The 22,688-nt window shown below is 40.8% G+C and overlaps 2 protein-coding genes across 2 annotated transcripts; one reads left to right on the forward strand and one right to left on the reverse strand.

Annotated features, from left to right (window-relative positions):
* Nucleotides 1-922: 922 nt before the first annotated feature.
* On the forward strand, nucleotides 923-16,818 carry taf1 (TAF1 RNA polymerase II, TATA box binding protein (TBP)-associated factor). The gene is given in 40 exon segments (XM_014027957.1): nucleotides 923-1,235; nucleotides 1,414-1,528; nucleotides 1,658-1,781; nucleotides 1,866-1,982; nucleotides 2,287-2,409; nucleotides 2,556-2,800; nucleotides 2,914-3,129; nucleotides 3,207-3,449; nucleotides 3,529-3,763; nucleotides 3,852-3,959; nucleotides 4,033-4,200; nucleotides 4,312-4,439; nucleotides 4,622-4,729; nucleotides 4,825-4,998; nucleotides 5,121-5,294; nucleotides 5,450-5,554; nucleotides 6,558-6,758; nucleotides 6,845-6,986; nucleotides 7,064-7,194; nucleotides 7,270-7,350; nucleotides 7,462-7,611; nucleotides 8,872-8,991; nucleotides 9,146-9,321; nucleotides 9,416-9,648; nucleotides 9,734-9,941; nucleotides 10,460-10,625; nucleotides 10,804-11,015; nucleotides 11,113-11,221; nucleotides 11,982-12,080; nucleotides 12,165-12,342; nucleotides 12,465-12,532; nucleotides 12,616-12,738; nucleotides 12,843-12,935; nucleotides 13,028-13,112; nucleotides 13,235-13,302; nucleotides 14,103-14,219; nucleotides 14,859-14,954; nucleotides 15,611-15,824; nucleotides 15,974-16,139; nucleotides 16,233-16,818. Coding segments are annotated over 39 exon segments (5,841 nt in total). The 5' UTR covers nucleotides 923-1,235; nucleotide 1,414; the 3' UTR covers nucleotides 16,456-16,818.
* A 288-nt stretch (nucleotides 16,819-17,106) lies between these two features.
* Nucleotides 17,107-22,459, reverse strand: LOC106531991 (SLAIN motif-containing protein-like). The gene is made up of 7 exons (XM_014027956.1): nucleotides 21,766-22,459; nucleotides 21,484-21,617; nucleotides 21,286-21,387; nucleotides 20,542-20,640; nucleotides 20,224-20,475; nucleotides 18,492-18,608; nucleotides 17,107-18,387 (listed from the first exon to the last, which is right to left on the reverse strand). Exons 1-7 carry the CDS (start codon nucleotides 22,113-22,115, stop codon nucleotides 18,125-18,127), a joined length of 1,317 nt encoding a protein of 438 aa, XP_013883410.1. The 5' UTR covers nucleotides 22,116-22,459; the 3' UTR covers nucleotides 17,107-18,124.
* Between the last annotated feature and the right edge of the window lie 229 nt (nucleotides 22,460-22,688).

The following is a 22,688-nucleotide window of genomic DNA, read 5'->3' on the forward strand; positions in this document are numbered from 1 at the left end:
GCTGATTCGCTGAAAGTCTTTAGAAATACAATCCAAATAGTCAAAAATATTTAAAAGTTGAAAAATAAAACCACTTTTTTTCCAGTGTAACAAAAATACTCAACGTAGAGCATGAATATTGGCAGTTTTTGAGAAAATTAGTTCTTCAGAAATTGTGTCAAATATTATTTGAACTAACTAATAAAACAGATTGTTCTGTTTATTTTTCACAACAGTACAGCGGGGCAAGCTTTTCAAGGTCACAAAAAAGGTTATCAAAAGCACTCTTCAAGAAGCTACAGGAAAATCTACAAATATTGATAAATTCCTTCATGTGATGTCAAGAGATTTAGAAGCCTCCTGGCTGCAGCTGTCTTTTAAAATTCAATAACAAAGCCAAGCTGAAAGGCAAAAATAAAATGGCTGTTTTTAAAAACAGAAATATTGCGCAACTGGAACAATCTGTGAATGTGGTTTGAGCTACTATAATTTGTACTGAACCAAATAGCGGTAAATGAAAGATGATATACACTATTGCAAAAAGAAAAGCAAGGAAAATGAGACTAGTGTTGACAAATCTTATTTGAGATGTAATGAAAATTGTAAACAACAAAAATTGTTAAACGTAACCATAAACTAATATAATTTTGACTATGTTTTACTTTGTGATAGTTTTCTTTTAGCCTGTTAATAAGTCGTTTTCTATTATGATGTCAATGGAACAAATAGCGTTTGCCCATAATAGTTTTTGACATTTGCAAAGCAACATAAAATACTTAAATAATTTTCAAAGTAAGAAGCACTGGTGTATACAATAACACGTTCAGCGACATGCAAGTCTAAATGGATATTTAAAAAAAAAAAATCCATAACATTCACCGAGCTACACTATCCAGTTGTTGACAACTTTTCGAGCCACTGAACGCATCACACGTCACATCCGGGTCAGAGCTTCCGCTAATGTCGCAGGCTGCTGCAGCAGAGTTAGCACAAATAAAGACTTAACCTAGTGCTAAATTTAACATTGCCAGGTTTTTGTTAATGCAGGGTAACATTTTTATTTGGAATCCGTAGTTTACCTTGGCTGCAAATTAAAACATGCATAATAATCTAGATTTTAGGTTGCGCATTCAACCTTAGAAATAGTTAGCGTATTGCTAACGTTTTTAGCTTTTAGCTCCCTGGGTTAGCACTCAGTGCTACTATCAAACTGGCTCAAACCTAAGCTTAAGAATATTTAAGAGAGGTCAGAAAAGGTGAGTGTTGCTTAAATATTAATACGTTTTGGGTTAGTGAACATAATTAAAATTCTTCCATTTTTTTGGCACAACTTCCGTCATCACGTTGTCTTGTTGAATAAAGTGAGCAAACTTAGATTTATTATTATTAAATATCCTGTATTGTTTTTTGTTTGTTTGTTTTTTTCTTATGTAGGATGTCGGATTCAGACAGCGATGAGGATCAGGATCGCCCCTTTTCTCTCACTGGGTTCCTGTTTGGAAATATCAATGAAGATGGACAGCTGGAGGATGACAGTGTTTTGGACAATGTGAGTGACTCAGATGTTGTTGTTTTTTACTACAGTGTGCTGTTATTTGTGTAATCGTTTAAAGTTGACTGTATGTGTTCATTTAACCTGCTTTTGATTGTTTTGTTTCTCTGCCTGATCTGTCACCAGGAGTCTAAGAAGCATCTAGCTGGTTTGGGCTCTCTGGGTCTGGGCTCTCTCATCACAGAGATCACTGCCAGTGAGGATGAAAACAAGGAGGAAAACAGAGACACTGGAAATGTGGATTCAGAGGGTGAGGAGAAAATGTATGAAGGAACTTGATGTGACCAGGCAGGACCATGATTGGATGATGTTTTAGTMACATTTTCTCATGCAGGTTGGGTTAAAAGCACGGATGACGCTGTCGACTATTCTGACATCAGTGAGGTTGCTGAGGATGAGACAAAAAAGTACCGTCAGGCGATGGGGTCTTTGCAGCCCAGCAGAAAGACAGGTAATCATTTTTCAGCTCTCTAGTGTCCGTTCAACTCTTAGTTGTTTGAATATTGTTATGATAAATAAAAAAAATGTATGTAACTTTAGAATTTGCCATTAATGCTGTGAAATATATTTTTTATTATAAAAACTTAAAAGAATAACACAACTTTTTCATCCATTCATCACTATACAAGCTGTTTTTCCCCCACCTTTTATTTTGTTACTCACCATATTTTGAAATGCTATGAAATAGTTTGGACTTTTCATTCACTCGTCTGTTTGCGTTTATGTTAACATGTTTTCGAACTCCTTAATCCTAGATGACGAGGACGACTATGATGCTGACTGTGAGGATATTGACTCGAAGCTAATGCCTCCACCACCACCGCCAACTCTTCCCACGCCAATCAAGAAGGAGGAATCCTCCTCTCAGAGCACAAATGGTGAGCACACATACACCTGAAGCATTCTCTATAAAGAAAACGGTTTGTTTTAAACAGAATGARGTATTTTCTAGTTGTGCATGAAACAAGGCAAGGTTGAATCATTTCAATTACCTGCTTCTGTAATCTGACACGGTCTCTTCCAGCAACTGCAGAAGATGGCGATGGTATCATCCTGCCCTCCATTATTGCACCATCCTCTATTGGTGATAAGGTGGACTTCAGCAGCTCCTCGGACTCTGAGTCAGAAACGGACCGTCCCTGCCAGGGCTCGGGGGCTGGAGGCCCCCCCGACAGGCTCACCCTCCCTCTAGCTGGCATCATGCAGAAAGATGCTGCCAAAGCCTTGCCCAGCGTCACGGAGCTCTTTCCAGAATTTAGGCCAGGCAAGGTAAAAGCMTCTCTAGGAGCATATAAGTCGTTTAATTACACAAATTACTTTTTAAACCTGTGTTTTGTATTTTATATGTGCACTTACAGCCATTTTCTTACGTTTATGAAAAGGTACTTCGGTTCCTGCGGCTGTTCGGTCCYGGAAAGAACATGCCGTCCGTTTGGAGGAGCGCCCGCAGGAAAAAGAAGCGGAAGCACAGGGAGCCTCACCCTGGGACCCCTCCTCCTGAGGGAGAGGTCGTGGAGCCAAACCAGGAGAAAAAGTCRGGGTGGATTTARGAGTACGCGCCCCCTCCGCCTCCAGAGCAGTGTCTGTCTGACGATGAGGTAAAGCCTCGTGATGTCACCACACAGAAACCCGGCGCTCTCTCCGTCACTTCACACGCACTCCTCTTTCCGTCCAGATAACCATGATGGCTCCAGTCGAATCAAAGTTCTCGCAGACCTGCGGTGACGTCGACAAGGAAGCGGAGTCTCGACCTAAAGTAGCAGAGTGGCGCTACGGTCCGGCYCAGCTCTGGTACGACATGCTGGGCGTCTCTGAGGATGGAAGCAACTTCAACTATGGCTTCAAGCTGAAGGAACAGGAGTCAGATGAGACCGAGAAGCAAGATGTGCCTAAAGAAGTGACAGAAACCATTCAGGAGGTGTGAATACATATAATTGTGTTTTTAGGAGTGAGATGTTTGTTGATTTTTAAAAATATTTGTGTGTTATGTGTTTTAGGAACAAAGGCAGGAAGAAATGGAAATTGATGGTGACAACGTTGACGGCGAAGAAACAAAATTGGCGCTTGAGAACGAGCTGTTCCTGATGGTCACTCAGCTGCAGTGGGAGGATGATATTATTTGGAATGGAGAGGATGTGAAACACAAAGGCACCAAGACTCAGAGAGCCAGCCTGGCAGGGTGGCTCCCCTCCAGCATGACCCGCAACGCTAATGCTTATAARGCACAGCAGGGTAAGAATACACACAGCCGCCTGATTGTTTCAWGCAAAATTTACATTAAAGCAAGAAAAATAAATAAATCATTTGTTTAACCTTTCAGGTCTGACCAGAAGTAACTCCCAGCTGGTGCCACCAACACCTCCACCCATTCCCAAAGTGTCTTCAATCTCTGGCTCCAAAAGGGAAAAAAGCAGCCACGATAATCAGGGTAACAGGTTTGTTTTGTTTTCGCGTACACTTTGTCTTCCCGCTCGTCTTCACCTCTTGATTTTTTTTCGCAGCCTCTCATGAGGAAGACTGCTCCTGGTTCTCCATTTTTCCCATCGACAACGAGGAGCTGGTGTACGGTCGCTGGGAAGACAACATCATCTGGGATGATCAGGAGATGGATCACATGCTCARGCCACCTGTTCTTACCCTGGATCCGAATGATGAGAATATAATTCTAGGTATATAAAAACAAGTTGGGTTTACTTTCAACTTCTTTTAAACTTCTGCTCTTAATCATGGACTACTATAATAAACTTTAATTTGATACATGCTATGCTGGTGTCTTCCAGAAATTCCTGATGAAAAGGAGGAGATGACCTCCCACTCTCCGTCAAAAGAGAATAAAAAAGAAACGGCAATTAAGAAGAGTCGTATTCTCCTTGGAAAGACTGGGGTGATAAAAGATGAGCCACAGCAGGTCTGGTCCCTCAAGGCAGTCTTTATTTTAACTAAACAAAACCAAGACTTTGATCTGAAATTGCTGTAATGTTGCACAACCTAATTATGAAAACATGTACCCTAAAATACATAATTAACAGATAAAATAAAATGAAACTCCGGAAAAGTTTTAATTGAATGTATTTATTTCTGTCGACACAGAACATGTCCCAACCTGAGGTTAAAGATCCCTGGAACCTGTCCAATGATGAGTTCTACTATCCTAAACAACAGGGCCTGAGAGGAACCTTCAGTGGTAACATCATTCAGGTGAGCCCGAGCCGTCAGAAAACTGTCCATTCAATGAGAGACACAGACATGAGCACGTTTAGGACATGTTACACACATGTCCTCTTCTTTGACAGCACTCCATTCCCGCCCTTGAGCTGCGGCAGCCCTTCTTCCCCACTCACATGGGACCCATGAAGCTTCGYCAGTTCCACCGCTCCGCTCTGAAGAAATATTCCTTCGGCTCTTTGTCTCAGCCGGGACCTCACGCCGTTCAGCCGCTGCTCAAACACATAAAGAAGAAAGCCAAGGTGGAGCCCAGAAAAATTGTGTTTTTTGTTTGACTCCGCGAACGTTCAAAAGACGTTACGTTTAGAGCTTTTAATTCTAACGGTGCGCCGAATGTGTGTTTGAATTTGATTTTCGTCAACAGATGCGAGAACTGGAGCGGCAGGCATCCGGAGGTGGAGACATGTTCTTTATGAGAACGCCGCAGGACTTGACAGGGAAAGATGGAGATCTGATCCTGGCAGAGTACAGTGAGGAATACCCTCCTCTCATCATGCAGGTTGGCATGGCATCCAAGATCAAAAACTACTACAAAAGGGTAAGTGAGCCATCTGCTTTCCATTTTTAGACTTTGCTCATATTGCTTTTATTTTGGTGTTAAAATAATATTAAAAAATGYTGTACTGTAGTGCAGTGTTGGGATSATAATAAGTTCTTACCTGTTTGTGTTGGYCATGTTACTGTGTTCTTCAGAAACCTGGAAAAGATCCCGGAGCACCAGACTGTAAATATGGAGAGACTGTCTACTGCCACACGTCTCCTTTCCTGGGCTCTCTGCACCCTGGACAGCTGCTTCAGGTCTGCACCGCCACAGTCAGGAGATCAAACCACTTATAGCTTTTCTTCACTGGCTCCCAGCTCATTTAAGAATTAATTKTATAATTCTAGTTTTAACTTTTAGAGAAGAGGAATCAAACTCGTTTCCACAGAGGACTACGTGAGCTGACTTTCAAAGAGCCAGTTTTAATGAACTTTAARTAAACACGAAACCTCACATTCTTCATCTTATTGCTATGGCTGATCACCACTAATAAACAATAACTGAGCTCTACATGGTATTTCCTGCACAGAAACAGTGTTTTAACACATCCTCTTATAAACACTGAAAAGCACGACTGACTAAATGTGAAATGAATAAAACAGAATTACTATTAAAAGTAAGAGATTTACTCACTGTTGAGTTGTGGTGAGTAGCTGCTGTCTTTAATTCTGAATGCATAATCAACATGCATTATGGGAGATGTAGTTTATGGTCGATGCTGGCTTTAAAGCAGCTTATTGTGAGACATTCAGGACTATTTTACTAAATTGCTCYGGACCACAGTTACTGAAAGCCAACAGTTCAGGAGCTGGACAAGTATTAGATTTCACTATTTAAATGACTTTATTTTGTTGCATTGAATCATAAATTTAAAGTTTGACATGGATATGATTTTCATATTAAATTAAATTAAATAAATAAATATAGAGGCTGGCCTTTGGTGGGCCAGACAGAAGTCACTTGCAGACCACATCTGGCCTGCGGGCCTTGAGTTTGACYTGCTTTAGAGCTTTAAATGAACAAGCTCTATCTTATATTTCGGACTTGATTCTATGGAAGCTTTCAAAAAACATCTGAAGACTTTCTTTTACAAATGGGCTGTTGTAGTTTAAGAGTTTTAATTGTTATTGCTTTTATTGTGAAGCACATTCTTATTTTATATCTATGAAAGGTGCTATATAAATAACCATTATTTGTAAAGATAAAAATGTGCCTCGGGTCTCTTATCATAGTGTTATAGATTGAGTCTTTCTCCTACAGGCTTTTGAAAACAACCTCTTCCGTGCCCCAATCTACCTGCACAAGATGCCAGAAACGGATTTCTTGGTTATCCGAACGCGACACGGCTACTACATTCGAGAGCTCGTGGACATTTTTGTTGTCGGTCAGGAGTGTCCCTTGTTCGAAGTCCCAGGCCCAAACTCCAAACGTGCCAACACTCACATCAGAGACTTCRTGCAGGTTTTTATTTCCCACCAGATCACCTGCAAAATAATCCACCTGTCGTCGTTGCAAATGCTCAGCCGCCAACGCCTGTTCTCTTGTAGGTGTTCATTTARCGCCTGTTCTGGAAGAGCAAAGATAGGCCCAGAAGAATCCGCATGGAGGACATAAAGAAAGCTTTTCCCTCGCACTCAGAGAGCAGCATCAGGAAGCGACTCAAACTCTGTGCTGACTTTAAACGTACAGGTGGGTGTTTGGAGACAGTTGCATCCAATACAGCAAATAACGGCACTTCATTAAGAAGAGCCTGGTTTTCATGGCAGGGATGGACTCCAACTGGTGGGTGCTGAAGCCCGACTTCAGGCTGCCAACAGAAGAGGAAATCCGAGCCATGGTGTCTCCAGAGCAATGCTGCGCCTATTACAGCATGCTGGTGGCAGAGCAGCGGCTAAAGGTAACAGTTTCTACATCCAGATAAGGTCAAACCTTTAATGTGACTACGGTTTCATAAGTTGTTGGGCTGTTGCAGGACGCCGGATACGGAGAGAAATCTTTCTTTGCACCAGAAGAGGAGAATGAAGAGGACTTTCAAATGAAGATTGATGATGAGGTATCAATCAGAGTTGTTGTTTTTTTTTTAAAATTATTATTATTATTATGTGCAGACAGAAAAATAATCAAAGAAAACAGATCAGCAGTAATTTTGTGTCACTCATCGAAGGTGCGGACAGCTCCTTGGAACACGACAAGAGCCTTCATTTCTGCCATGAAGGGGAAGTGCCTGCTGGAGGTTACAGGTGTGGCAGATCCTACAGGCTGCGGAGAGGGTTTCTCATATGTGAAAGTGCCCAACAAGCCCACCCAACAGAAGGTGAGCCTGTCCAAAATGGAACCTTGCCAACTGTGCTTCTTTATTGCCCACTGCTAAAAGACAAAGGCGGGTAATAATGTTTGTGTCTGCATTGTGTGTTTGTTAGTCTGTTTCCCAACATATCTCATGAACCACTGGATGAATTTGAATAAAACTTGGAGTTATAATTATTAACCCTAACACATCTACAGCTAATTAAATCTGGGAATTCACATGAATGAATATGGCTGCCACTTAAGAAAACACAAAATGAAAACCTTAACATTTTGGTGTGGTAGTGTCAACACTAACAGGTTTCACAAGGTCTATTTTTTCCCCATTAACTATTTGGGTCAACACTGTTAACAAAATATCTCATAAACCACTGGGCGGATTTTAATTAAACTTAATTACAGATGATACCTGATCAACAGTAAATCTGGTATATCTCAGTCAGTTTTACAGATATTAAGCAAAACAAAGAAATGTTTGGTTGTAGCTGAGAGTCATTCACAACACATACTCTAAATTTGAGATTGCACTTAGTAACAACTCCATCATTTCATAACCTAAGTTGATCTTAGTCCAGGGGTGTCCAAACATTTTGTCACATGGGTCAAAATTGTAAAGTCAGAGGGAGTTGAGGGCCAAAAAAATTTGTCCTTTACCTGCTCAACAATAAACTAAGCATTGAATACTTTATTTAAACAAATAAAGTAGTCAGATTTATTGCTGGAAATGGAAATTAAATCTAGATCCAGAACTTTAAATGTGTTTTGCGGGTTTCAGAAATTTAGCAATTTTATAGGTTTCAATTGGGGGAAAAAATAACCAAATTTAGTCAATTCTGGTCAATAAAGTCAGGATTTAGGTGACTCTTTAGTTGAAAATGCTTGCTGTATTCAGACGAATTTAATAATTAATTAGAAGCAGATTGGAGTGTAGCAAAATCAGCTTTTGAGTAGAAGTCACTGTATCGATGTGGAAAAAGCTACGAGTCTGGTTATTTAAAGACAAATAATTGGTATTGTTGCCAATATTTTTTATTATGAGATTTTACTTTGTGATAAATTTGCCCTAATAATAAATAGAAAGTCTCCATCAAACACCTGTGCCGGGGGGACAAATTAATAAACAAATTAATATAATTCTTGAACTGAAGTCAGGGGCCACAATTTGGACATCCCTGTCTTAGGCCAAAGATGGGGCATTGAAAGGCAGTGCATCAGCTTTTTATTTTTGTATGTTTTTGTTTAAGTTTGGCTCCTTTTTCACCACTAGGATGACAAAGAGCCACAGCCTGTGAAGAAGACAGTAACAGGAACAGACGCTGATCTGAGGAGGCTCTCACTTAAGAACGCCAAGCAGCTCCTCCGTAAGTTTGGCGTTCCAGAGGAAGAGGTGAGATCACATGGCATTTTTGTGCTGAACTATAATATTTGTGTTCACTGCAGTTGTAGATAATTTCACAATCAGCTTTTCTTTTTTACTTTAAAAGGCAGACATTTTGTTAGATTTTTGTTCAAGTGATTGTGTTATTGTCCCCCCGTGTCAGATCAAGAAACTTTCCCGCTGGGAGGTCATCGACGTGGTGAGAACGATGTCCACCGAGCAGGCTCGCTCAGGAGAGGGGCCGATGAGTAAGTTCGCCAGAGGCTCCCGTTTCTCCGTCGCTGAACACCAGGAGCGCTACAAGGAAGAGTGCCAGAGGATCTTCGACCTGCAGAACAAGTGAGACGCTTGTTTAAAATCACATTTCTCACTKTGGGTTCTGCTCGTACAGGTTTTACACTCCTTTTGTCACTTTTTCCCACCTCTACCCCAGAGTGCTGGAGTCCACCGAGGTGCTGTCCACAGACACAGACAGCAGTTCAGCTGAAGACAGTGACTTTGAGGAGATGGGTAAGAACATCGAGAACATGCTGCAGAACAAAAAGACCAGCTCCCAGCTGTCCAGAGAGAGGGAGGAGCAGGAGAGGAAGGAGCTGCAGAGGATGCTGATGGGAGAGGAGAGCGATCGTGACAACAAGGGACGCAAAGAGCGACGCAAAGGCTTGTGTATGTTGGTGTTTCCTGTAGCAAAGATCTTAACGCGTCACTAAAACCTGTCTAACTGCGAGCYTCGCGTCTCTCCACTTTACAGCCAGCTCTCTGTCCACCAGCTCCCACAAAGATGACGACACGTCTTCCGTCACCAGCCTCAACTCATCAGCTACAGGACGCCGCCTCAAGATCTATCGCACCTTCAAGGACGAGGACGGCAAGGAGTACGTCCGCTGTGAGACGGTCCGMAAAGCGTCTGTCATCGACGCCTACACCCGGATCAGAACCACTAAGGATGATGAATTCATGTGAGTTTTGTTGTTATCATTGATTGGTTCACTGAGCAGTTGGGGTTACTTCACACAGATGAGAGTAACTTTACATAAATCATTTGCACGAGTTTAACTACACAACAGCAYAAGCTAAGCTAACATTAGCTACCATTAGCTTCTCAATCTCAGTCGTCCTGCCCTCTCATCTTAAGTACCGTACTTAAGATGGTCCAGAGMTGTTTTTCATTATTGTTGTGTTGCAAATAGAACAGATATTTTTATTTATTTATTTATTTTTGTTTTGTTACAACTACAGCATTCTTATTTCCCCACCTAGACTACTTTTAATAAATAGTGTTTAATTGCTAAAACTGAAGCATCAATGAAAATATTCATGTAAAAAATGAAGCCTAAATTTGTGTGTTATCAAATTAACTGCTTCACCATAAGATGAAGGTTTTGTTTGTAGTCTTTGGCCTCCAACTTGACTGGAAATCTTATTTTGTAGGAAGTAAAAGTCAAATATGTTTCATTGTGTCTCTCTGTGGTCGCAGACGAAAGTTTGCCCTCTTCGATGAGCAGCACAGAGAAGAGATGAGGAAGGAGCGCCGGCGGATTCAGGAGCAACTCCGGAGGCTGAAGAGAAACCAGGAAAAGGATAAAATTAAAGGTCCCCCAGAGAAYAAGACCAAGAAGGTCAAGGAGAGACCAGACCTCAAGGTAAAAGTAAGCTTGCTGATTCAGTTCTAAAAACATTTCTTTTGACTTTTTATTTTTWWTTTTTTTGCACCCAGCTGAATGCAAAATCTAACCTTTTAATGATGATGTTAAGTGAATCGGTAACTTATTCTTTTTTATTTGACTATCATCGTGTTCCTTCCTGTTTGCCTTCGTCCAGCTGAAGTGRGGCGCGTGTGGCGCCATCGGACACATGAGAACCAACAAATTCTGCCCGCTGTACTACCAAACCAACGCCCCGCCCTCTAACCCAGTGGCCATGACAGAGGAGCAAGAAGAGGAGCTGGAAAAGACCGTCATCCACAACGACAACGAGGAACTCATCAAGGTGGAGGGCACGAAGATTGTGCTGGGCAAGCAGCTCATTGAAAGGTTAAAACTTTGCTTTTTAGTCAGATACTATCGTAAACAGTGTGTGTTCTGTGCTGCCAGCTCTTGGTAGTTGCTGACTTCTCTTTTCTTTTGGCAGTGCTGATGAGGTGCGCAGAAAGTCATTGGTGCTCAAGTTTCCCAAGCAGCAGCTGCCTCCAAAGAAGAAAAGACGAGTGGGCAGTGCCGTCCACTGTGACTACCTCAATGTAAGCCTTGTTGTACCACGTGTGATGACACACATCTAGATTTAAAATGTCTTAAATTCAATAAATAAAATAATATGTTACTTTTCAAATACCGCCACCATATTTTAGGACCACGGTATTCCAAAATACAGTTACACCACCCAAGCCTAATCAAAGCTACTTTCTACTAGCGGCTGCTATACACGCTTGCTAGCAAACCATTCTGTGGTTAATTATAGGTAAYGTCAGGTTTACTGGCAGTTTGCTGTACAACATGTGTTTTCACAACTGTCTGTTGCCCACACAGATGAGGTCAGGTGCATTCTGTGCAAAATAATGTTCAAACTGCAGGGCGAAAAGCACAAAACTGAAACAGACCCCAGCTTCATACTCACACTGATCCCAGAGCAGCTTTTGGTTTGACACAAACACTGAAATTGGAGCTTTTGTGGATTTTAATTGTTTGAAGTCATTTCTTCTCTAGACTCTCATACTCAGAAAACACTGAGCATTATGAGAGTGGTATTTGAGTTTTAGTAACTTTTTTTGTTTTAAATGTRAAGAAGTAGCAGCAATAAAAAACTTACTTATTGTTCAATAAACAGACAAAAATTAAACTTGAGTTTACTCACTGAGTGACACACATGCTATACTTGGTTGTAATACAGCATCCCCTTTATTTATAGTTTTATCAGTCTTCATTTTCATTTAATTTGGCATTAAATTTGTAATAGCTGACTTAAGCTGATGTGTTACACTTATTTTATACATATATTAACAGAAACCACATAAAGCAATCCACCGCAGGCGAACTGATCCGATGGTTACATTGTCCTCTGTCCTCGAAAGCATCATCAACGACATGCGGGATCATCCCAACGTAAGAGCTGTCCAACACCAACAATATCGATTTATTCCTTGTCYTCTGTGCATTCTCATCTGAATGTCRGTCTCATTATTACAGACGTATCCTTTCCACACACCGGTCAACGCCAAGGTTGTGAAGGACTACTACAAGATAATCACTCGTCCCATGGATCTACAGACACTGAGGGAGAATGTACGCAAGCGGATGTACCCGTCGAGGGAGGAGTTCCGCGAAGCAGTGGAGCTTATTGTCAAAAACAGCGCTACCTACAATGGTAATTTGATTACAATTGGTTGGATCAAACACACGAAGAAAAAAMAAATAATCACCCTACTTGATTTAACCTTTAGCCTRACGTCAGCTTGCTGAGATAAAATCTGTTTTTGCTCCACCCAGGGGCAAAGCATCCCATAACACAAGTGGCGCAGTCCATGCTGGATCTGTGCGACACTAAACTGAAAGAGGTGAGTGAGCGTCGGCAGCAGTCAGGACTCAGGTTCTRGTTGGTTTTCTTGGTAACCGTCACCTCTTTTGCCTGTGACCGCAGAAGGAGGACCGGCTGGTGAGGCTGGAGAAAGCCATCAACCCCCTGCTGGATGATGATGACCAGGTGGCGTTCTCCTTCATCCTGGACAACATTGTAACTCAGAAAATGATGGCGGTTCCTGATGTGAGTGGTCCTCTTTTCTTTTTATATCGTACAGAGCAATGATCTGAGTCAGATTAATATTTAACTTCTATTTTTCTGTTTCCTCTTTTTTTTTTTTTGTTTAGTCTTGGCCATTTCACCATCCTGTCAATAAAAAGTTTGTGCCAGATTATTATAAGGTGATTGTAAACCCCATGGATCTGGAGACCATCCGGAAGGTGAGAGGCTTTTGATGTGTCATTTACACACTTAATATTTACCAGTATTTAAAATAAATTTAACTAACACCTCCACCTCATTGTTCTAACAGAACATCTCCAAACATAAATACCAGAACCGAGAAGCATTTCTCTCAGATATCAGCCTCATCCARGCCAACAGCATCAAGTACAACGGTAAGTCACGTTTATCACCTCTGTTATGAGCTGATGGAAGATTTTCCTAAAAGTGTCCAACTTTTTAAAAATTTTTTTAGCAAAAGTGGATTTAGTATCTTGTTCTGTGTTTTTTTTGTCAGGCTCAGACAGTCCTTTCACCAAAACAGCCCTGGATATTATCAGTGTGTGTGAGCAGACCTTGGCGGAGGTGAGTTGAAATTGTTTGCCTTTTTATTTGCAGGAAGAATGCTGGAAGTATTAAGGGATCATTGTTGCCAGATTGGGCGAGTTTCAGCTTAACTGGGCTTCTTTTTAACATGTTGGTCTGAAATGAGCAGCTTTGGGCGGGTTGTTAAAATTTGGACTGCTTGTCACCACATTTGGAGCATTTTTTAGAAAGTCTTCACAAGGAATATCTATCAAAGTAGTTGTGTTGCAGACATGTAAAACACTTAAAAAAAGATGCAGTGTCCTTGCATTTATTTTTGAAATGTCTAGAATCTGTCAAACGTGACATCATCAATGGTTAATAGTCATCAGTTAATCAAGTGTCACTGTGAAATGGTACAAGTCAGTTCAACTAAGCCTAAAACCTAACCAAATATTGTAAAACAGAAATCCAAGTGCAACCTCGTGACGATGAAAGAACATGGTGCCTCAAAAAAAAAAAAAAAAAACCACAAGTCTGGTTCTGGTCAGAATATAAGAAACTTTGAGGTTTGCAACATGTGTCGCTTGTCACACATCTATATATGCAGTCTATGGTTTATCAGATACTATTTGTTGTTTTGTTGCCTGATTGCATATTTTGTGAGGAGCCTGTATGTGCAGCCTTTTTTTGTTTGTTTCAGTGCAGTTGTGTTTACACTGCCGGTGTTCTTTATCGTGTGTATAGTTGTATGTTTTTAACGTGAGTTTCAGCAGAGGTTGAGATTTGGGCTGGAAACTGTCAGTCAGATCTAGTAACCCTGGTTGGGATGTTCTGTAATGAACCTTTTGTGTTGCCAGTATGATGAACACTTGACACAGCTGGAAAAGGATATCTCTACCGCTAAGGAGGCAGCTCTGGATGTGGCCGACTTGGACAGTTTGGACCCGATGACACCTGGACCGTACACACCGCAGGTAAGCTCATTTTTCTTTCCACCATTGTAAACATAAGTCTTCTTCTACTGTTAACACCAATACATCTTACACTCTTAATAGACTTTACGCTACATCTGTATAAAATATTCCAAATAGTGTGAACTTTTGCTGCAGCTTCTTTGCCACATCCTGTAGTTCTCCTCCTGCCCTTTTCTTCACTTGTTCACTGTGTTAACTTTCCCCTTCCAGATCGTAATATTTATTTTGTGCAGTCTGGTTTCTTCACTGTAGTGTCTTCTTTCTCCCAACTTGTTTTTTCTCCWTCACCCCTACCCTCACGGCCCGCCTCTTCCTTTGTGTATTGCCGCTCTGTGCTTGGCGCGGGCCAGCCTGCTGATCTGTTTGACAGCSTGGCTTCAGGGAGTCTGCCCAGGGAGCCCAGCGGCCTTTTCTCTGAGGGACCTCTAGTGGTTGCTCCAGAAAAGAGAGGGGGGCAGGTATGGAGAGAGACCAAGAAAAGGCTCACCACCACATGCCACCTCTCCTCAGTCCATCCTCAGAGCTTCATTGTGCACTTCTTTTGTACCTTTTTATGTAGAAGTTGATTTAGAAGTATTTCACTCTACTTGTCAGCAAGTGAGATGATTTTGTTTTCATTTTACTTTTTGTGGCTCTCAGGGACGGCATGGCAGGAGACCTGGAGAGGAAGACTCAGATGTGGATATTGAGGGCTTTGAAGAGGACGATGACGGCAAACCCAAGACTCCTGCTCCTGTAAGAGACATGATTTATTAATAGGCACGGTGTCGACTTGGTATGAGACATTATCTTTACACAAAMAAATATAAAGCTTTCACCATGTTGTAGTTTTAAAACATATCACGTCAAATAAATGTCTTTATACAAATAKAGAAATATATTTGCTAAGATAAATTCACATATTGCTAAAATAATGGTCATATTATAGCTATACCTGCATAATTTAGTAAATATATTTAATATAAAGTGCTCTTCGTTTAGGTATTTTAATTTTCCTAAACAGATACGAAAGATAAAATGAGACAGGTTAATGTAACAGTCACTCTTTACAATCAGCATCATATTTTATGTACGCGACGCTGGTTTAAATTAGCTAATATTTCTAAAAAATAAGGCTGAAATGTTTATTTAATAGTAGTCCGATTTTAAACTGCTGTAATAGTAAAACCAGACAATAAACACCAATACTTAGAGTTTTAAATTTAAAACAAAAATTTAGGAGAGTCTAAACGCAGCTGACTGTCAGCTCTTTGCAACAAGTACTGGAGGGGAAGTGTCTCTCCGTTCTACATCCAGTCAGAGAACATCCCTCAAGTTAAACTTGTAACTTTAATAATGCTAAAAAGCACAGAAATGAAATGACTGAAACTCGCCCGATTCTGTGTTTTTAGGCCGAAGATGCTGAAGGAGACCTGGAGGATGAAGATGACGATGACATGCTGCTGCCGCCCCGCAGACGGCCGCATGTCCAGGACGAAGAGGATGAGGACAGACAACATGGCAGATCGAACCACCCAGCTCAGTCCAGTGTTCTGTATCAGGACCTGCTGATGTCTGATGGAGAGGATGACGCCAGTGAAGAGGAGGGAGACAACCCTTTCTCCTGTGAGTCCACGTTTACATATCTTCAAATGTGRCAGCGTTTGTGGCTTTTCCACAGATGTATTGAACCCTGAACGCAACATTTCTTTGATTCTTACTGAGTCTTCCCTGTCACCCTGTGTGAACCGTCCTGATGCTGTGTGTCCCTGCAGCCATACAGCTGTCAGAGAGTGGCAGCGACTCTGACAGGGAGGTCGATGTGCGACCCACGCCTCCTCGGAGAGCTCAGGACACAGCCCGGATGGGCATGGAGCAGGATGAGAGCATGATGTCCTACGAAGGGGAGGGACATGAACACATGGAGGACAGCAACATCAGGTACAACATTTCCTCACTTATAATTTTATTTTATGACATTTTTAATATGGCTTTTTAAATTTGTTGTTACAAACACCTCGTTATTTGTCTCAGTTACGGCAGCTACGAAGAGACGGAGAGCCGGAGTCAGATGCAGCCTTCTAGCATGGGAAACGGTGAGGAATACGGCATCAGTGAGGAAGAGGAGGAAGACGAAGAAGACGAAGCGCGGAGGAGAGGCCCAGCTGTGCTCTCTCAGGTCCAACTGAGTGAAGATGAGGAGAGCGAAGAGTTTCGATCAATTGGAGGTGACAGCGACATGGACTCTGATGTTTAGGCTTTTTATTTTTTATTTTTTATATCTGTTCATGATCCAGAAACATCCCACTTACAACCGAGAAATGTCATTTCTCTAGTAAATATGTATATTATTCTGTATTTTGTAAATGATGTTTATTGTTTGAGGAACCTTTAGGGTACAAAGCAGCACATTGTAAATTTGAGTTGACTCTGTTTTTGTAGACTTCTTCTTCATGCTGTTCACACATGAAGCGTGCTCACTTCTTTTGTTCTGTTTTCATTTGTCACATTGTACACTCCCCAGGTATTAAACATGATTCTACCTGAGAGACGAGATAAAAATATACTAAATTTGCTAAAGATACAAAAATAAAGTCCTCATTAAAAACAAAATCAAAAATTTTCTACTTTGCAAAGTTTTATTTATTAGGAATTTAATGAAAAATTAGTCTTATATTGATCAAGTTAAAAATAAAGATTTGTGCAATTTATATTGAAATGTGCAGAAAACGAGCCACAATTTAAACWTTAATATGCCTCATAAAAATAAATACAATTATTCTAAGAAAGATTTTCATTCGTCACATCAAAGGTATTGTGTTTTGTCACAGTGAGGATGCATCTAAAGTGATTTATGGAAAATCCTGAAGACACCATGTTGGAGAATGAATTTTTAAAAAGCTGCTGATAAATTGTTAACATTATTTTATTTATTTTTTACATTTACAACACTGAACTTAAAAAAGGATTCATCTTAAGGGATGTTTCCAGAGATATTTTGCTCATTTTCATTCTCTCCATGTGTTTTCTTTAGACACGTTTCAGAAAAGGTGGCACTCCCAACTACAAACTTTATTCAACTTTGCTTTTTATTTCCCTGAAGCAAAACTAACCCAGAGAACAAAGAAACAGACTGTGGTAACCTGCCATTGATGTGTGAAAGGTTGTAAACCCATGGGCGTAATTTGCAGGGGGGTAACGACCCCCCACAATCATTTGATCCCGACAATATAAACCCACAATAAAGCAAAAAAGGTTGGCCTATTCTTAATAATTAAACTGACGTGGAACAGAAAAGGTGCAGAATAAATACAAAGAAAACAGGAAAATTAATTAATCACAAAACATTAAAATGTATTTTAACCCCAAAATATTCTGAATTGTTTCAAAAAAGTAAACAATTCAATAAATAAATAAATAAATAGGGAGATAGTATAATTTCCCCAATAGTAGACTGGAAGTTATGCCCTTATTTAAACCACAGAAGAAGAACTATTGCTCTCAGGTAAAGRCAACAAAAGCACAAAGACAAATGAGCCTTCAGAGCTGGAACTTTTACACTATGCTGACAAAAATACAGTCATTACGTGTACGCTGAATAATAACAGCACACCCACACCACTGTTTCCTGCTAATGACACTTCCTTTTCTGAAGCGTTCAATCATTTGGTTTCTCTCCTGTTATGGTGAGCTGCACACTTCCTGTTGCAACAAATCTGCAAAGGCAGATCTTTCAGCTCGCCACACTGAAGTAAAGCTCAACTGCACTTTCCCACGTCTGTGTCGATGTTTCTACAAGTAGCTTGAAAATCACTTTAACAGAAACTCCAAACAAAGRARATTCTGTAACYGAGACACTCTAAGATAGATGTTTTTATCTTTCTTTATGGTTTGACTGCGTTCATGATGTTTATCAGTGAAGTCTTTCACCGTTGAACGGATGACACGTGCCTGCCCCACGCTGCAGTGGTCGGCCTCTCTGGGGAGGCAAAAACGCGTCCATGAGCAGACAGGTAACCCCTGGCAGGGTGAGCCATCCTGCTGGGMCTGAGAGACTGAGACCTCTGCAGTTTTTTCATGGCCGTTATCTGGGCCGACGCGCCTCTCATCGGATTACTGAAGCTGAGAGATGTTGCCGAAAGTGATGGAGACCCACAGCCGGCTGATCCTATTCTGGCTGATAACACACCTGAGGGAGAGTTTGTTGATTAAATGCAAGTGATGCAAAGTGTTGAAATGTACATCTGTCAGCTGTGTGTTTGAACTGCATTTTGTTGTTTTTAGGAAACAGACCTGATAGAGAGCCAGCAGGTTGGTAATCATCAACCTCTAAACTTCGGCTGTTCCTGATGGCCTGCAGGGAACGGAGGCTCGTCCCCAGAGGTGACCTCGTCTTACCAGGTGATGCTTCTGGAAGACATACAAAACCTTTCTTTTAGGTATCAATGAGAGTTATGCTCTTAACATTTACAGCAAATCAAACATCCCTCTCCCCAGTGACACACTTCAGCTCCAGTGGCGGATCTAGGATTTTTCTGAGTAAGGGTCAGTCAACGGGCCACAATATTCATAGAGGGGCCAAGTATTTGTTCAACATTCTTGCATATAAATCCTTGGTTTGGGTAAGGTGTATAAATTGAACTGGTCACATATGTTCCAACAATTGTAACGTAATGTAATGTTAATAAAAAAAAGCCTGAATACTCCTGATTGATCCATGCTGGACTTTACTCTTTGACTCATTAGCGCCTCTAGTGTTTGGGCATGAAACTGCAGCCACCACCATTGCTCTGATGCAAAGGACAGATGACTGACAGGACAGGGGCACTTCAGGGGGCCAACCAGATTTCAGCAGGGGCCAATGCCACAGTGGCCCCACCCCTAGAACCGCCCCTGTTAAGCTCCTTCTTTGGGTTCCTAACACATTACCCTGAGAAAGAGGAAACATAATCCCTTCAGTGAGCTTGGATCTGTCCCGAGGTCTCCTCTCAGTGGGACACTCCTGAAAAACCTCTAAAGGGAGATCATAATTCAAATCAGATGTCCAAACCACCTCAGCTGACTCTTTTTTAGCAATCGAGTACCAGCTAACAGGGCTATTCAGCTATTGTTCTGGGGCCATGGTTACTGCAGGCTAAAGGCTCAAGAGCCGAACATCCAGCAATTAAAGTCATTATCTAAATAAACAAGAATTACAAACCTGCTACCTTTGAATTTGTTTACTTTGTTGCATTTAGTCATGAATACAACATACAGAACCCTAAAATAAATTCTCTCTGCGCGCTTTTCCTTCAGTGTTTCATCTAGGCCTACTTTGTTTTTATAACTGGTTTTTGTTTTGTTTTTCTCTATAAATGAAATTAATTTTAAAAAGTAGTGCAATTGAAACAATTTCAAAAACAAAAGTAACACGTTATGCCTCCTATTTAACACAAATTGACACCTCTGTCTTGCCAAATTTTTCAACCGATTTTAATTTTACTTATCTCAGTTTCATCTTCAGCTAACTAAAAGAACTTATAGCAATTAAAGTAGAAAACCAGGAGTTTGGGCTTAAGAGATTAAAGAACCAGTTGGTGGGCCGAGCTTTGGTCACATGTGGGCCGTAAGTGGCCCATGGGTTGCTAGTTGAATAGCCCTGCCCTAAGGAGAAAGCTCATTTTAGCCACTTGTATCCAAGATCTTGTTCTTTTGCTCATGATTCACACCTTGTGACCACAGCTGAAGGGTAAACAGTGAGTTTGTTGTGGGTTCAAAGTATCTGATGTGAAAGTGTAATGATGTTTTTAACATAGGTGTTCTGTTGATCATATCGTGTTACACTGCATCATATAACTCCATAATGTATACATACGCCTGTCTTTACTTGCCAGGGATTAATGAAGGAATTTAGCCAGTGGCTAAACCAGAAACAGTACATCTTTTTTAATGTCTACAGTATGTGTTTTATCCACTAAAAAAATAATCATCTATGTTTTAGGTTCTTTAGAGTCATTTAGGGGGTGAATCAATGTCCACTTTTTACCTGGATTCTGAGCCAGTCTGAGCAGCTTGAACTGGGTGACTTGTTGGTGAAGTCTGCTCAGTTTAGGACTTTGGCAGCCCTGCTTCACTGATGTTGGTGACTCGCAGCAGGAAGAGCTCAGTAATGGTGATGCAGCTTCCCAGCAAGAAGAATCTGAATCCTTGGTTTTATTTAAGTCACAAGCTCTTTGTGTCTCTTGGTTTCTCCTGAACAGAACAGGAGAAGGTATGGAAACATATTCCTGCCTTAAACCTGAAACACAAAAAAAGGTTTTACCCTTCAGGTAGAAATGAAAAAAAAAAAAACTTGTTTACTCACTGTCTTCCTGTATTTTGGCCAAGATGTGAACATCTGAGATATCCTGCAGTCTGTAGTTTGTAGTTATGGAGTTGTGGGAGAGGTTCACCTCATTATGATCTGTGCAAACACACACTGCATGTGTTAAACTTTCAGGCATTTTTCCATTGTACTTTACTGCCAATCATTTCTTTAAAAAAAAAGAAGTATTTCAAATTAAGTCTGCTTTGGCTCATGTTCTGCTGAGATTTGATGCAGCATAATCTTCAATAAACACCACCACATGCAAATATTTAACAAACGAGTTGATAATCTGGGTCATGTTCCTTGTTTTCTATCTGTTTTCTTCCCTGCTTTGCTTCTCTTACGATAAAATTTCAATAAATCCAAATAATCTTTTCTGCAAACTACAATATGAACTGATAGGTTTTACTGGGTTCTTTCTTGTATTTTTAATCTCTCTGGACAAAAATGAGAAAAAAAAAACTTACTTATATCTCAGTGTAAAGTTTTTCTGCCCACAAATTCCTGAGTGTACCATCTTGTTCATAATAGTTTTAAACCTCATTATCTTACACTCTCCAAATAAACAACCAACTATGAGTTTTTTGTGCACAAACTACCTCTGACAGGACACAAGTATGTACAGCAGATATTTTCATTGTGTGTTTAAAAAAAACGTACAATTTAATCATGATTTTTTTATCAGGGTTGAGTTCTGCAGTATAAAAACAAGTTTCCACATGACTCTGATGACATCATTACCTAAACTTTCAGAGTCACTGGGTGCTGAGCGGCCTGATGTTTCGTCCCCACTGGGAGAGAGATGAGAATCTGCTGCAGGTCTGTAGTAGTCGTATCTGGATCCTGACAAACAACGAGAGGTAAATCTGTGATCAAACTGTTAAAAGTCTCTTTCTAGTTCAGTTGCGTTTGATTAAAAAAAGTGTGCTGCTTTCTAACTTTGCTCCAGCTTGTTCATCAGCACCCGGCGGGCTGCCTCCATCTCAGGGCTCGGGTTATCAAAGACGTGTCGACACCACCTGAGGGCAGACTCCTTCTCCGCTAACGACTGCTGACTTTGAGGTTTGTACAGCCTGTGGATGAAAAATGAAACATCTTATCTAACTTTGACTTTACGTAAAAGTTAGATTATACACTGTACAGTTCAAAGCAGATTGAACTTAATCCTTTCAGAGTTGTCTGTTAAAATTTAAACATCAGCAGATCTCTGATGGTACCTACCAGCTCTCCTCATCCAGCATGTTATCCTCTAAATCTAAGATCTCCACCAGGTCCAGAGCAGACTCKTCTGTCGGTGAGTCCTCTCCAACCCACAGGTCTTTTTCTCGGTTATATTTGTAGAACTTGATGTCCACGTCGCAGCGGTGTGACTTGCACCCAGACTTCAGACTATCAAGTCTTATTCTGGCATCCACGGCAAACGATCGAGCACTCTTGACTCTGGCAGAGTCAGAATCAGTCCAGAAGCTGCAGTACGGATCTGGATGTTCCTCCAGCTCTGCAAACTCCATCTGTGGCTGATCACAAAAATACTGGCTCCAGCAGGTTTTGGTGTGCTCTTGAAGTTCCATTTTCTWGGTGGAATCCTCAAATCCTCCTCTCTGAACCTCAAGCTTCCATGCAGTTCTGTCGATACGCTCCTGGAGGATTTTGATCTTAAAAATGTTTCTAAAGTTGTGAAACGATGCTTGCTGAAGTCTTGGTGCACAGCAGCTGCATCTCCACTCTACCTTCTTGACCCAGATTTATCAAGTCGGGCTGTTAAGTACAGGCACGCGACAGATTGGATGGATTTAGAGAAGCATCACGAGATTATGTGGATTAGAGAGTCCACAAGTTGCAGCGATAAGAAAGAAAAAGAGCTGCTGGACATCACARCATCATGGCCAAAACTCACAATACACGGTGTCAAGTCATGAAGTACAAATACTTTATCACATTTGGTCATTCATGCTTTACTGGAGTCATTTATTTTCAGATGACTTTTTCAGAGTTGTAAAGAAACTCAGTACAAATACTTATTTACTGTACTTAAGTAGAATTTTTGGGTATCTGTACTTTACTTGAGTAATTATTTTTCTGCCTGCTGTTTACTTCTACTTCTTACATTTTTACACAAGTATCTGTACTTTCTACTTATTACA

The sequence above is a fragment of the Austrofundulus limnaeus genome, unplaced genomic scaffold (genome assembly GCF_001266775.1).
Source record: "Austrofundulus limnaeus strain Quisiro unplaced genomic scaffold, Austrofundulus_limnaeus-1.0 Scaffold704, whole genome shotgun sequence".
Lineage (NCBI taxonomy): Eukaryota > Metazoa > Chordata > Actinopteri > Cyprinodontiformes > Rivulidae > Austrofundulus > Austrofundulus limnaeus.